The 14,140-nt window shown below is 37.6% G+C and overlaps 1 protein-coding gene across 10 annotated transcripts in view; it reads right to left on the bottom strand.

Annotated features, from left to right (window-relative positions):
- Window positions 1-2,432: 2,432 nt before the first annotated feature.
- The window catches only part of TDRD1 (tudor domain containing 1), a 41,584-nt gene continuing 29,876 nt past the window's right edge, over window positions 2,433-14,140 (bottom strand). For 8 of the 10 annotated variants that reach the window (XM_036223468.1, XM_036223464.1, XM_036223463.1 and 5 more), the window contains 6 exons: window positions 13,856-13,975; window positions 12,057-12,173; window positions 7,624-7,791; window positions 6,732-6,959; window positions 6,096-6,142; window positions 2,433-6,016 (listed from right to left, as the gene is read on the bottom strand). In XM_036223468.1, the coding sequence (XP_036079361.1) occupies window positions 5,924-6,016; window positions 6,096-6,142; window positions 6,732-6,959; window positions 7,624-7,791; window positions 12,057-12,173; window positions 13,856-13,975 (773 nt within the window). In that variant the 3' untranslated portion in view covers window positions 2,433-5,923. The remainder of the gene's footprint in view (window positions 6,017-6,095; window positions 6,143-6,731; window positions 6,960-7,623; window positions 7,792-12,056; window positions 12,174-13,855; window positions 13,976-14,140) is intronic. The other 2 variants (XM_036223469.1, XM_036223470.1) reach the window with 1 other exon arrangement.

Raw genomic sequence — 14,140 nt, 5'->3', positions numbered from 1 at the left:
TGACGATCTGAGGAAATTTTTAAGTCACCATAAAGGACCATCATCCCGAAGGGCTTGTGAGCGAGTGCCCCTTGCTTCCAAGGACCTCCCTTATTCACCTCTGCGGCCCCAGTGCTAGGTAACTCTACATAGTGCCTTTTATAATGTGAATTCATTAATTGCCCTGTACGGCATGTCCCAACAGTAAACACACAAAGCATGAAGACGACTCTGAATTCCACGCAGGGATAAATGGAGACTTCAGCACATAATGGGAGATACCTGGTGTGGTGGAATGACCACTGCTTTGGAGACAGGGAGATCTGGGGTCCCCTGTTCAGCTCTCCTACCTACTGGCTTTGTGACCAAGATACTTAATTTTCAACTGCTCAGTTTCTTGGCCTATGACATTTCAAGGCTGATGAGTACAATGATTCTTGACTCTTTGAAAGGCCAATTCAAAATGTCTGCATCCAATCTGCCAACTGATAAAGGCAAGGTAAAGCACACATGAAAAGGCCCAAAGCGGGGTGCAGAACAGAGCCACAGAAGTTGTGGCTTTCCCAGAACCCACAGAGCAGCCACGAACCAGAATCCTCTTGAGAAACAAAAGGACAGGAAACAATGCATCTTAAATGGCAAAGAAACCATCCCAGAGGAAACAAAGGGCCTGATTCTGAAGTGCTCCATGGGCAGCAGATTAAGCCAGAGCCCAACCTGGGGGCAGGCAGGGGGGGTGGGGACAGAGACACAAGGAACAGAAATACTCAAAGCTGAAGCCCCTTTGGTTTGGGGTAGGCACCAATTGTTCTGAGGGTTAACATATACATCCCAACTCCCTAAGACAGAATAATTATGCACAAGATTTTACTGGATTTGTTTTTGGGAAATGTGATGCTTTCTGGTGAATCAAGTAAACATGGAGTATCTACAGGGCAGAAATAACATAAGTCATTCAAACACAGCCAAAGCTGCATAGACACTCTAGTTCAAACTGTCAAAACTTCCAAATTTTATATCTTGTTTTCACACACAGATGTACGTCTTACCATAAGCACTTGTTGAATGAACTTTGAGAGGAATCTGGGTGTATCCTTGGGAGAGGCGGAGTAGGCTTCTGCCTGATTTATAAGCCTCATAGTCCATATCACAGGAGGTGGCCGCCTCATCAAAAGACCACCCACGAGGTTTTAAAAACAGCATCACCTCAGGGTCTCATGTAAAAGCACAGGGAAATGGCTCAGGCTGGGCAGACAGTCTTAAATGACACCAATTTTAGGTTATCAGAAAGCTAATGCCAAGATTCAAGAACCTTCCAGGGGAAGTCAGACAGTAGTACCCAAAAGGTATTTTGAACAACGTTCGGGGAAATAGGAAAGGCATTAGCAGTTCTCTGGGTGAGCCTTCTGCATCTCACCCTGTGCTCATGGGCAGCAGCCATACTTTAATTTTTAATTTCACTTTTTAATTTCAGCAAGTGCAAGCATCCTACCACTCATGTTTAGAACCACCGGCTGCCCTCCGATTCCTCTTATCTGGAAAACCAAAAACCATCCTTGAGAACCTTATGTTTAATGACTAAGCACTGCTTGGGTGTGAGTCCAACTACATAACTTCCTGTACTTGTGAGTAACCCAGATGTCCCTCTTTGGCTAATCCCAGGAGAGCTCAATTTGCCAAATACAGGCAGTAGTATTGGGGATGAGCCCAGTACTAACACTAACAGTCCATTGCTCTGGGCTGGCAGACTCCTAGGAGCAAGCCTCACAGTGACATAATTCCTCTCCTGGAAGTCAGCACCTTAGGGCCCTGCTGGTAAGGATCCTTGCGGTACTTACTGGTTTTCTGGGACATGTATTGTACAGCAAGAAAGCTCGATTTCATATTAACCACCCTTATTCACAATTTTGGGCCTTTAACACTTCTAGCTGTCCCAGCAAAATAATTCTACCGAAAGACATATAGAATATCTTTTTCCCCCATCAACTCGTTTACTGTTTCTCTCCCCTGACGAAATGGACCTGATTTGTCTCAATACTTACATGGCCTCCGCCAGGGAATGAACTGTTTTATCTATGTGGTCTCGGCTTGTATACTTAGATATCTATGAATGAGCTAAATATTTTGAGGGAAAGTGAAGACGGCGACTGGCAGGTGATGAGCCATACATGGCCCTACTGAACGATAAACATAGCACCTACCACCACGTCACACACAAAGCTGGCGTTCATTAAATATTTACTGAATGAATTAATGTTGATTAAAAAAGGAAGCATCTTAAACCTACTCAGAAATAAGACCTGGTGGTCTGATATGCTAATATGTCAAATTAACCCAGGAGACACTTAACCTAAATTTATCTTTATGAGACTAATTTTACAGATAATATTAGTCTCTTTTGAGGAACAAGGCAAATAGCTGAACCACCAAATAATGTTAAATTCCATTTAATTAAAACTGTATTCAAATTTCCAATACCATCTGATAAAACCTGAGAATCTAATAAACTGTGACTTAGATTTTTTATGTGTTCTCTGACTTGCTACCCTAAGTTTCCATAAAAAAAGATCTACTTTGTGAGTCCATGGTTTTCATTTTTGCATTTTCATTATGGCCAGAACTGAGTAGAGTAGGAACAGACTGAGCACCCGGTGCTCCTAGCATAAACAGAAAAGGGAAGTTAGCAAAATGCTGGCGGCAAGAATTCAAAAGGAATCTGGCTGCGAAATAAAAGGATTTTTTTGGTCAAGGCAGTATCAGTTTTCATGTAACAGAAGCGCATCAATGTTTGAACAATTCTCTACAAGAGGAAAAATTCCACTTAATCTAACAGATTAGCTGACACATATTATCAGCAAAAGCAAAAATAAAGCCTTTTAAATTTCTTCTTTGAGTTGGTGACAGCATCTTCTTAGGTTGTCATAGGATGATACTTAAATGATGACAAAATTCCCAAATAGACACTCAGAGACTGGCAGGAAAGGCAGCTGGCCCATCATTCTGTAAATGGGAGTTTAGGAGAATTTAAGATTATGAGCTTCGAGAAAAATACATACTCCCTCTTTAGATTTTGAACTTAAACTGTTAACTATGTCTGTGTTTTAGAAAATGGCTACTTATATCTGTACTAAAAATCTAAGTGGCTACTAATCTAGAAGGGTATGGATGTAGGGCCAGTAAGAGAAAGTTCCTTCCCCATCTGGCGTGGCCGAGCCCAAGGACAGACTTCGTGCCCAGAGTCCAAAGGAGAAGTGATCCAACTCATGACGGAGAGAAAGAAGCTGATGCCCGCAGAGTGGATGGGAAAAGAAAGGCAGAGACCGAAGCAACAATAAACCAAAGAACATTTATTATGTGCAAGAGGCAGATGATGACAGGGAGAGTGAACACACTGTATTATTTCAAACATACAGAAAAGTCCGGAATGTAATAAAACTCGTGTATCCATCAACTAGATTTATCCAGTATTGACACGGAGTCATCTCTCCTTTCGCACCTTTAAGTACTAAAAAGTTTTATATACAGTAGAAAGCCCCTAAGTATCCCTTCCCAACATTCGCATGAATTGGTATGAATCTTTCATGCGAGACTTATTTATTTGGAAGGAAGAACTTAAGAGGAAAAAAATAAAACTACCCAATCTAACAGAAGAGTGTTAAGCGAACAAAAATGGAGGTCATTAGAGAAAATGCAGACAAAGAAAAGGTTCCAGTAAACAAAAACACAAGATGCTGGCCTTACTCTCCTAAGTCTAGCCCTCGCTGTTTCCGGTCTCATAAGTGTTTCTCCAAGAGACTGCTTCTGAAAGACAAAAATCAACTCCCATTATGCCTTATATAAAAACTCAGTCACCATGGTTCTTCATTTCTATCTTAGGTAAAAGCAAACCAAATAGTCACTTTAACTGAGATTACACATTTAAGTCATATCTTCCAGGTAAAAAAAAATTCACCACCACCGTAACAGTGCTATACGTTAAGTATAGCTGTTTGTACCCCTCTTTACAAATATAAAATATAGCTGTTTGTACTCTCCTTCAAACGTAAAAAGCATTTTCTATTAATTTGTATGCTGAAGTACATATTTATCACTTTTGAGATTACAGAGTTTTATGTTCTCATCATCACATCACTCCTAGTATAGCAATTTTACAATTAAAATACTAACAAAACGAATTTCTCCAGACGATGAAACACTTAAATTGAAAACATTATCTCTAGGAAGAATAACTTAAAGTACTAAATATTCAACTATATTTTCACTACAGTGAAGGAAGAATGCTTAAGTAACCATGTATGTAATTTTTTCCAATAATATAACACCTAAATTGCACGCCCTTCAGAAGTGATCTAATCTGAAAAGATATTGTAGCATAGCACACAGGTAAGCAGCAGGGGGCAGTAGAGAGAACCCAGCTTTAAGTCCTAAGAATAACTTCCAGTCTGTGTGTATGATTTTGTGCAGCCGTTTAACCTCTCTGAGCCTCAGCTTCATCATCTATCAAATGGGGTCTTACTTTCTTTTCAAGGGTATTGTGAAGACGAGCTATGTGACTAGACGTAAAATGCTTTTAAAATAAGGCACTACCCACATGTAAGGTATACACTGTATTCAAATGTAGACAAAATATGGATTTGGTCCCACAATAAAGGAAAAGCCAGTTCAACTACTATGCTTTAAATCAAGTGTTTTTTTTTTTAAGTAATGTCTTCAATCTATTTAGAAATAACAGAAAATAGGTTTCATGTAAGTACTCTCAGCATCTTTATGGAAAAAAGCCTATTACACAGATAAAAAGAAAACCACACACAAGGTAATCAACTTGATTAAAAACAAGATGATTTGGTGCGAGGAGTAAATCCCAGAAGTTCATGCCATTGCATGTTCCTTAAGCTATGAAATTAAAATTACAATTAAATTTAAGATTTTAAAGTCAAATACACAAAACAGCAGTCAGTCTTAAAACAATTATGGAGAAAAGACTGAAAGGGGGTAACTGCAGGTCAGCATTTCTTAAAAATAACCCAAAACTTGTTAAGGAAATAAATGAGAATCAAAACTGTTAATCTTGCATTAATGACATTCAGCTTCGACTTAGCTGTGCTTTCTTAGAAACAGAAACAAAACAACCGTGCATTACTACATGGAGAATGTTTGGACCCAACAGGTACCCACTTGAGAGTTGCCTTGCCCACAGAGACCAGTACGTGCTATTTATAAACAGTCTGATATAAACTGCACTTTAGCCAATAAGAGTGCACGTACTACATCAAAGATCCCTTGCTTTCAGCTGGAATTATATCAACTCAAAGTGATAAGGACGACTTCATTTAGATCAGACGTTTTAACTGGCTATTGATCATAAAGTAATTTCTGAGGGCCATTTTAGAACAAAGGATTCCAGACAACGACAGGGGAACTATTGTTTAAACTCCCCCATATCGTTTTTTACCACTACAATCATCACAGCCAAAAGAAGAGACTACGTTTTATTTTGAAATATACTGACAGTGAAGCCTGTTTTCTATTCTTAGCTCCATAGGACCTCTTCACAAAAAACGCTTAACATTTTTACAGCAATGAGCACAAGTGAGAGTTAATCGTCCATCTAGACACAAAGAATTTCAGGCCAAGCTCTACCTCACAACAATTTTTACAAGTTCCTCCACATAACAACATGAGTAATCTCAAAAACAACAGTAAGGACAGGTGGTTGCAGTGGGACCACCCCTGGGCACAGTTCCATCAGCAGTGTCAAGGAAGAGTATCGAATCAAACTTAGGAAGGCAGCAAAACATCAGAGCCAGACCTCAGACGATTAGGTCACAAAATAAATAACAGCCTCACGAGGATATGTTTCACTCCGTTAGCTCTACCCTGGCAACAGGACTGGAGATGTCCTCTTGGCGGTTACAGAAGTAGCAAAATATCAAATTTAACTTACTTAACTTTTTAACAATTTTTTCATTTCAATAAATTTATTTTGATTGGTTGGATTATTTAAGAGGAAGAGAAGAATCTGCTCATGTTTCTCAACCTATGGGTGAAAAAAATAGTATTATTTAACTTCTCAAAACGTTAGGAAGATAATTTCAGTTAAAGGAAATTTTACCCACTTGTTTCTGTAACTCCACGCAGCAGCAATTCATCCTGTACATCTTTTCTAAAAGCAAACACGAAAAGCTATTAGGTAACATACGATATGAAAAACAAAATTCCTGGCTCTCGGGCACGGGTTCCAACCACAAAGGCCTTGATCAATTAACTTTTCATTTGGGCTTTCATGTTATCTGCTACTGTATCCTGGGTTTTACTGAATTAATGCCCTCATCTCCAAGGTTTCAGGTCTTCTGCCTATCGAATCTCTTTTTTTTTTGGTTGAGGGCAGGCCTGCCAAATCATCACCTTAGGAAACACGCGTAAGATCCAATCTCAAAAATGAGTTCTCACTTTGATCAAGACCAAAAGCAAGCTGGAAGTAACTGTGAATGTCGGCATCGATTCTAGCGACAGTGCTGCTGCGCCTGGCCTAAGGACGATCCGGACTGGGAGGCCTGCTTCCATCCGCACCTGGGCGGCTCCTCTGCGGTGGCCAAAGGAACTGGAGCCCTGCCACCGGATTTATAGAGGAGGAGGATGAAGGGAATACGGCCATGGGATGGCCATGGCAGTAAGGAAGGATCAGGTCAACTACACTGACTACATCTGTTCCCGATTACACTTACGTTAGTTATCAAAGTGGAAAAAAATACCTTTATATGAAGTTGTCTGCTTTTTAGACGTGATGTTTTTTGCCAGACCATACATCACCAGCTTATCAGCTATACTGACAGCACCATTCCCAGAACATTTCTCAACTGACACTGTATGGACATTCTTGACGACTCCTTTTACAGAAAGCATTACGTTCTGATTCAACATGAAATTTTTTAGTAGCTCTATTATTAATTGAGAACAGCTTCCATTCAATTCCATTAGTCCTGGGGGTGGGGGAGAGTGAATACTAGAGTTAATCTTTAAAGTATCGAGAATAAGAAAAAGGTCCACTGATTTTAGCTATATTTTGATGACTACTGCTACTGCATTTAAAAAAATTAAACTTAACATTCATCGATCCCTATCATGTGTCAAGCAGTAATCTAAGAATAAGGGGCACAGAACAGGCAAATGGCTGCCTTCATGGACATATATTCTAATGGGAAAAGGTGACAATAATAAAGATAATTTTCCAATTCATGAGTCAAAACTAAAAAGACTGAGGTAATCAGTGTGTTGTTATCCACTGAGACCTCTGAGTAAAGATATTGAGAGTAAAAACAAAAAGCTACTTGAACATTTTAGTTCACTTTATTCAAATTCCAACTCGAGAGCTGAATATATGCATATTAATAGTACACATAGTAAAGCAGCCAAAAAATGGCGTCATCCAAATGTCTATAAAACAAAGATATACCAATAGAATATAATTTTTTTTTGAGAATAAAAGGAAGAATAAAAGACATAAGATTCCTTTGTAAACTCTGCTTGATATTTAGAAACCTGGGCAGTTAGTTACCGGGAATACCCATTTGACTCAGAGCTATAAAATAGAAAAAATAATAAAAAACAGAGACACCCAAATTGGAAAGAGACTTAATTGTGTACCTTCGAATGAACATTTAATAATTTGGACAGGAAGTTCTAGGTGGCTGGCAGAGATCGGCCGCACTCTGCACAGGGGGAGAGTTTCGATATTCCCATAGTCTGCGTAGAGCACTTTCACCTCAGCGTCTGATGTCCCCAGAACAATGGCACGGTACCAGAAATCATCATCTGAAAATATAATGGAATCTCAAGAAGTTATACTCAATGACCCCCTCCTTCTCTTAAGATGGTTATTCACAGTTACATTTTTATCACTTAGAAATTCACAAGGTACCTGATCTCAAGCCAAGACATCAGATTAAATACTTTTCCCAAACCCTCTACTTTTCCCAAACCCTACTAAAATAAAAGGAAAATTATAGGATTAAATGATAATGGCATAACACCACAAAGCTGGAGAACAAGAGACATCAATGGAATATTAGAAGCTGGAAAACAGATGCATGGATGGAAATCATTCAGCAGAGCCCAACCAAAGCTGGCCTCAGGGAAGCCAAGAAGCATCTCAGTTTGCATCTCAAATCCCCAAGCAACCAAGGTTCAATAATTGGTGCTACTCATACAAAAGTAGGAGTAAAGATGAAGGTGAAATGAGGACTGGGTAGAGGAAGCAGTTACTTCCCAAAGACATGTGAATAGACTTTAGTTTATTAATGCATTTACACATAACAACTTATTTTGTTCAAGCTGCTAAAGAGAATAATCAGTTTAACGTTCACATGTTTTCATAAAGCTTAGGATGTTCTTCCCCCTTTCCAGGCAACCGGTCCAAACCACTGGCAGAGGGCGAGAGGATTCTTCTTCAGAGAGGACAGACCCGATCGACTATGGACTGGGGAACGTGAAACAGAACAGAGGAAGTTTACAAAGAATGCATTCAGGCAAGCTCTGCACTCCAGCCAGGGGACAACCATCCCAAGCAAGAGCACATCAAGATACCAACATGAGTCCTCAGTGAGATGGCAGAGTCAGAGCACCCCGTAGTGAAGGCCAATAGTAGACAAGCTCTGTCCATGCACAAAAACACTTCTAATTAACTTCCTAGTGTCCCTTCTTAAATAAATGAACAGCAAAGGCTCATCAGATATTTGAAGAAAGTTGCTAACATGAAAGACCAAACAAATAGGAACTCAAGGAAACAGAGGAGGATGAAGACCATGAAAATTAAAAGAACGATACTAACATCTTAATGACCTTCCATCCCTGAAACAAGAACAAGACAGTATAAAAAACACACCTGATAACAAAAAACACACTAAAACTAAAACCGTGTTATCAAAAATGAAATAAGAAAAGCTAAAAGATAAAATTGAGAAAATCTCTTTAAAAAAACAGGAAAGATGAAAAACAGAAAAGAAGAGAGGAAATTACGCATAAGAATTCAAGTCCAACATTAAAATTCGAATATGAAAGCGAGTAAAGAACAGAATATGAAAGGGAATAAAAAATTCAGAAAAATTATTCAAAATTGAAGTACATGAATTAAGGGTCCAGTACCATGTTGAAAAGAAAACCAATACTAAATCGCATCACAAAATTCAAAACATGGAGAGATTACCAAAAGGTCCAGAAAGAAAAAATATATATGTACAAAGTTTGGAGAATCTCAACGACATCTATATCTTCACCAGCAATGCCAAAAGCTAGAAGAGAATAAATAGAAGCATTGCCTTCGAAATTTTAAGGGAAAACATGATTTCTAGCCTAGACTTCTGTATCAAGGCAAGCTATCCATTTACTATTAGGATAGAATAAAGGCTTTTTCAAATATAGGAGGTAACAGAAAATTCACACTCATGTGCCTTTTCTCAGGTTCTGGAAGGTGATACACTCAAATACTGGAGTAAACCAAAAGTAAGGGATCCAGCAAACGAGGTGAGGTGAGGAAGGGAGAAATCCTCCTAATAAGGTGGGAGAGAAATCCAAGAAACAAAGAGGGGAGGTGCTGAAACAATCCCCGGCCTGCTGGTGAAGGAAAAACCCCAGGATGACAGCTCAGTTCCGGAGGACGAGCGGTCCGGGCGAGAGTGGGTCAGAAGGCTGGAGATGCCTCCAACGTGGCAGAAGTTGACAAAGAACGTGAAGGGTTCACTGAGAGAATTCACACTAACACAGGGAACTGGAGAGGATCAGCGAAAGTACACAGAGCACCAGCAACAACAACAAAGGCTTCAAGAGAGAAATACAATTGCATTACACCTGTCCCTCGATCTATGCAGATGATCTGTTCCACGTGTCTTTTTACTCTGAAGAAAACTGCATACAAAAAGAGTCCAGTAGTATGAAAAAAGAAATACACTAAAGAAATAGGTGAATATAAGTCATAAAAATATTTCATATATTTTCACAAAAAAAGGAAATGCTAACGAAAATTCAGAAAAAACAAAATAAATTTTATTTGCTGTTGGCGTCTGTACTGTAAATCTAAAGCAATCAAACTTCTCTTTTTATTTGGCACAAAGTCACTATCTTCACTGCTTGAAATATCTGGAACTACGACTTTGGTTCCATTATTTACGTTTATGTTTTTGGATGACCTTTTTCCAATCCCTTTTGCTAAGTTTTCATAAATTCTTCAATATTCACTGCAACATCTAAAAAATTTTTTTTGAAATTTTAAGGCTTGCAATTCTAGATACTGATGTTTGCACTAATATCTAGAAGTGCAGTTTCCAGTTTTGTGGCCAAATGAAGATCTCTGTAAATATTTTCTGCAGTGAATGAAACTGGTTCAAGGTCACTGCCATATTCATCAGCAGGATGGGCTTCAAATATTAAATAAATTAACTCATTATCAGCTAATTCGTAATCAACCAGGAATTCATTAATATCACCTACATTCAAATAGTCAGAGCCTTCTTCTTGAAATTTATTTAATAATAAATTAATAACGCCAGTTAATCCTTCCTCAGTTGTTGGAACCATATTCCCTGGTACAGCACCTTCTGACCATACTACTTTTCTAGCAAACATTTACAGTTGACAGCTTTGTATCACTCAAAGCTAAAGCTAAAGCAATATTCTTGCTACAACTTAAAATTGTGTATTCCAAGCTTCTGTAACTGTGATTATCTTCAAGTATATTAAAAATACCATGAAAACTCTATTTAATATAATTAATCTTAAAGATGGAAATAATGCCTTGATCTAAAGGTTGGATGAAGGAAGTTGTATTTGGTGGCAAACATACAACTTTAATTTAGATGTTCTAAATTGTGTGGATGACCAGATGCATTACCTGAAAGTATTTTAAAATGAAGACATTTTCCCTTCATATAATTTTCAGCTTCTACAGCAAAACCTTTGTCAAACCAGTCCCAAAAAACATCAGTAGCCACCCAGGCTTTTTTATTTGCCATCCAAAGAAAGGGAAGATCATGAATAATTGTGTGTTAGTAAGTAGTAGTTCTTTGTACATTGCTGAGTTAAGCTATTGTTTTTTAGAAAGAATAATGGAAATGAAAAAAAATGTAAAATGAAACTGCATATAAAAAGTCCATGTAAACGGGGAATGGTTACCACATACAAAAACCTCACGTAAAAAAAAGAAATGCATAAATCGAGAGATGGGTGCATACTACATGGCTAGGCTGTGAATAGTGTTTCTGCAATCCTAATAAAGTAATATGGAATACTTAACCTAATAAAAAATTATATGACGTATTACTATGGGGAAGAAAGGATAGATCCAGCTGTCACGAAAGAAAAATAAAACTAAGCATAATACATTTTGAAACCATAAATCTAAATTTAACAGCGAACACTATTTGGGTGACTCACCAAACGCATTTTAAACTCACTGTTAGCAAGGGGATGATGACATCTGCCCCCTCACAAACCTCTGGCACATACAGACATTTCTTTAAGATGTCCAGAGAGCAAACAGGCTTTTGGAACTTACAAAACAATTTATGTCCTTTGACTCCAGAATTCTAGTCCTGAAAATTCGTGCTAAAGTTATTTACAGTTACCCAATTTCTGCCCCCAAATATTGTTATATTAACAAAATAAATTTGTTAAAATGAAATATTCAACAGCAGAATGGTTAAAGTACACCCAGTATGAGTCTGACTCCCTCAGGCATTTTACTCTCTTTTTTAGTACATTCACTGAGTTCTATAAATTGCAATCTTTCCATATATAAATATAACATTACTGACCCACCACATAGTGTGTCATTATCTAGAGTTGGTTATCTAGAAGTAGTAACAGATTTGTACATTTCTACCTATTTCCTTGCTTTGATATAATCTATGGTTATGGAATAGAAAAGCTGAATGATCCCAATATGGGAATTAAACCCATGATATTGTCTTTCTTTTCTATCTAACCAAATGGAATATGCATGCATCAAAAATAACAAGACCCATATAATCTCATGTAAAAGAGAACACAGTATTTCCCCTTTAATATTTTCCATAAAAGAATCTTACTTGTGTATTTGGCACAGCATGCATCTCCAGCTCTTGGTCTGTAGGATGACTGACTCTCCTGAGCATTGCAATGTTCTAATAATTTGGCTGTCAACATACACAGTTTTTCCTGATCTTCTAAAATATATAAAAAGTAATCTTTTGTGAAAATTTTTCAATTCTATTTAAGTACAGTATACAAAAGAATGTCAACTGTAACCACTCAAAAAACCCTGCAGGTATTAAAATATACATTATATTTAAAAAATAAATAAAACCACTATCGGTTACCCTTGTGCTGAAGGGATGCAATACGGAAATGCCCACGAAAGAAGCTCCAGGGGCCTAAGTTCTTGACTGAGGTTGTTACACTAATGTGTTCACTCTATGACAACTTACTAAGCTGCAGTTTTACAATTGTTTTGTGTACTTTTCGATGAGCGTGTTATACAGGTTTACCTCATTTTTTATTGCACTTCACATATTACGCTTTTCATAAACTGAAGGAAAAGATCCTCCGCCACCAAAAAGATTAGAACTCGCTGATGCTGATGATGGTTTGCATATTCTAGCAAGAAAGTACTTTTCAGTTATGTATGCTCTTTTTAGAAATAATGCTATGGCATACCTAAAAGACTACAGTATAGTATAAACATAACTTTTATATGCACTGGGAAACAAAAAGTTCATGTGACTTGCTTTATTGCAATATTCGCTTTAATGTAGTGGTCTGCAACTGAACCTGCATTATTATCTGAGGTGTGCCTGTACTTAATAAAATGAAGTACTTCCAATTGATCATATCATATATTGTCATCAAGAGCAAATAATTTTAAACCCCAGCTTTCTACTATATAGATTTAGGATGATACTTCTAACAGGGATTCCCAAACTCCAGGCCACGGGCTGGTACCAGTCTGTGGCCTGTTAGGAACCGGGCCGCAATAGCAGGAGTGGGCGGCGAGCCTGCGAAGCTTCGTCTGTATTTGCAGCTGCTCCCTAGCACTAGAATCACTGCCTCAGCTCCATCTCAGATCACCAGGCTTTAGATTCTCAGAGAAGCACCGGTTCCTGGTGCCAAAAAAATTGGGGACTGCTGATTTTTAATATTGTAGATAAATTTAAGAGCAATTACCGGCTTAACCACAATTCTAGGTTTGACAATTTGAAACAAAGTTCATTTTTTCAGCCTTAAAGTACCTGCAAACTCTTTTGAATAGCCACCACCCAACTTGTATTAACTCACCTTCTACACAAGAATAAACTCAAATACATTGAAGAGAAGTCTGAATTGCAAACTTCCATGAAACAAAAAAAGGAAAATTAGAAATACTTATATGCTACTCTTCTTCATGATGTCCAGTGTAAAACATTTCTCTAAGTTTCTAAAGATACAGTAACACTATAACTACAGACTAATTACAATATGTATCTCTCAATATATCTGAAACAGATATATATACACATCTAAATTCTCTTAGATGGCTGTAGGTTAATTCAGTAAATACAATTCAATATAGGTAGAATATATTTTTAAAGAAAAAATTACAGTAATTAAGGACACCATTTAGTTATAAAAAGCTATAGATTATAAAGATTAGATGGGGCAGATGCTGAACACAGGGCATTCCTTCATGTTCATTCACATTTGTGTTTTTATAAGTAAATTCACATTAAGCGTTATGATCAATTCATAAAATTTTAAAACAAAATCATCACCCTCCTTTTCTCCTCCTCCTCACTTTCTGAGTTCAGATAAGCCCTTTCATCATATAGTTTAAAAGATCAGCATAAGTAGGTCTCAAATTTTAGTTTCTTACCAGGCATCTCATTTGGTAGAGCATAGAACAAGTTTGGGTTTATGATTTCCAATATGCGTGCTTGTACAGTTTTATTAACTGGCAATTCTATTGTCCTCCACTGCACGGCTGAAGAGTTAGCTGAAAATGAACAAAACATAGGCCTCCCATAAAATAAATCCAATTTAGTATTTTGTGAGTGAATATATGTATTTACTCAATTCTTCGTCAACTTCTGGTTAGTAACATTCCCAAATTCCCAAAATGAACATTTGTATTTTCACAAAACAATCTACTCAATTTGAA

The sequence above is a fragment of the Rousettus aegyptiacus genome, unplaced genomic scaffold (genome assembly GCF_014176215.1).
Source record: "Rousettus aegyptiacus isolate mRouAeg1 unplaced genomic scaffold, mRouAeg1.p scaffold_m13_p_6, whole genome shotgun sequence".
Taxonomy (NCBI): domain Eukaryota; kingdom Metazoa; phylum Chordata; class Mammalia; order Chiroptera; family Pteropodidae; genus Rousettus; species Rousettus aegyptiacus.
Note: the sequence above shows the minus strand (reverse complement) of the source record. Positions and strands in the feature narration are given on the sequence as shown.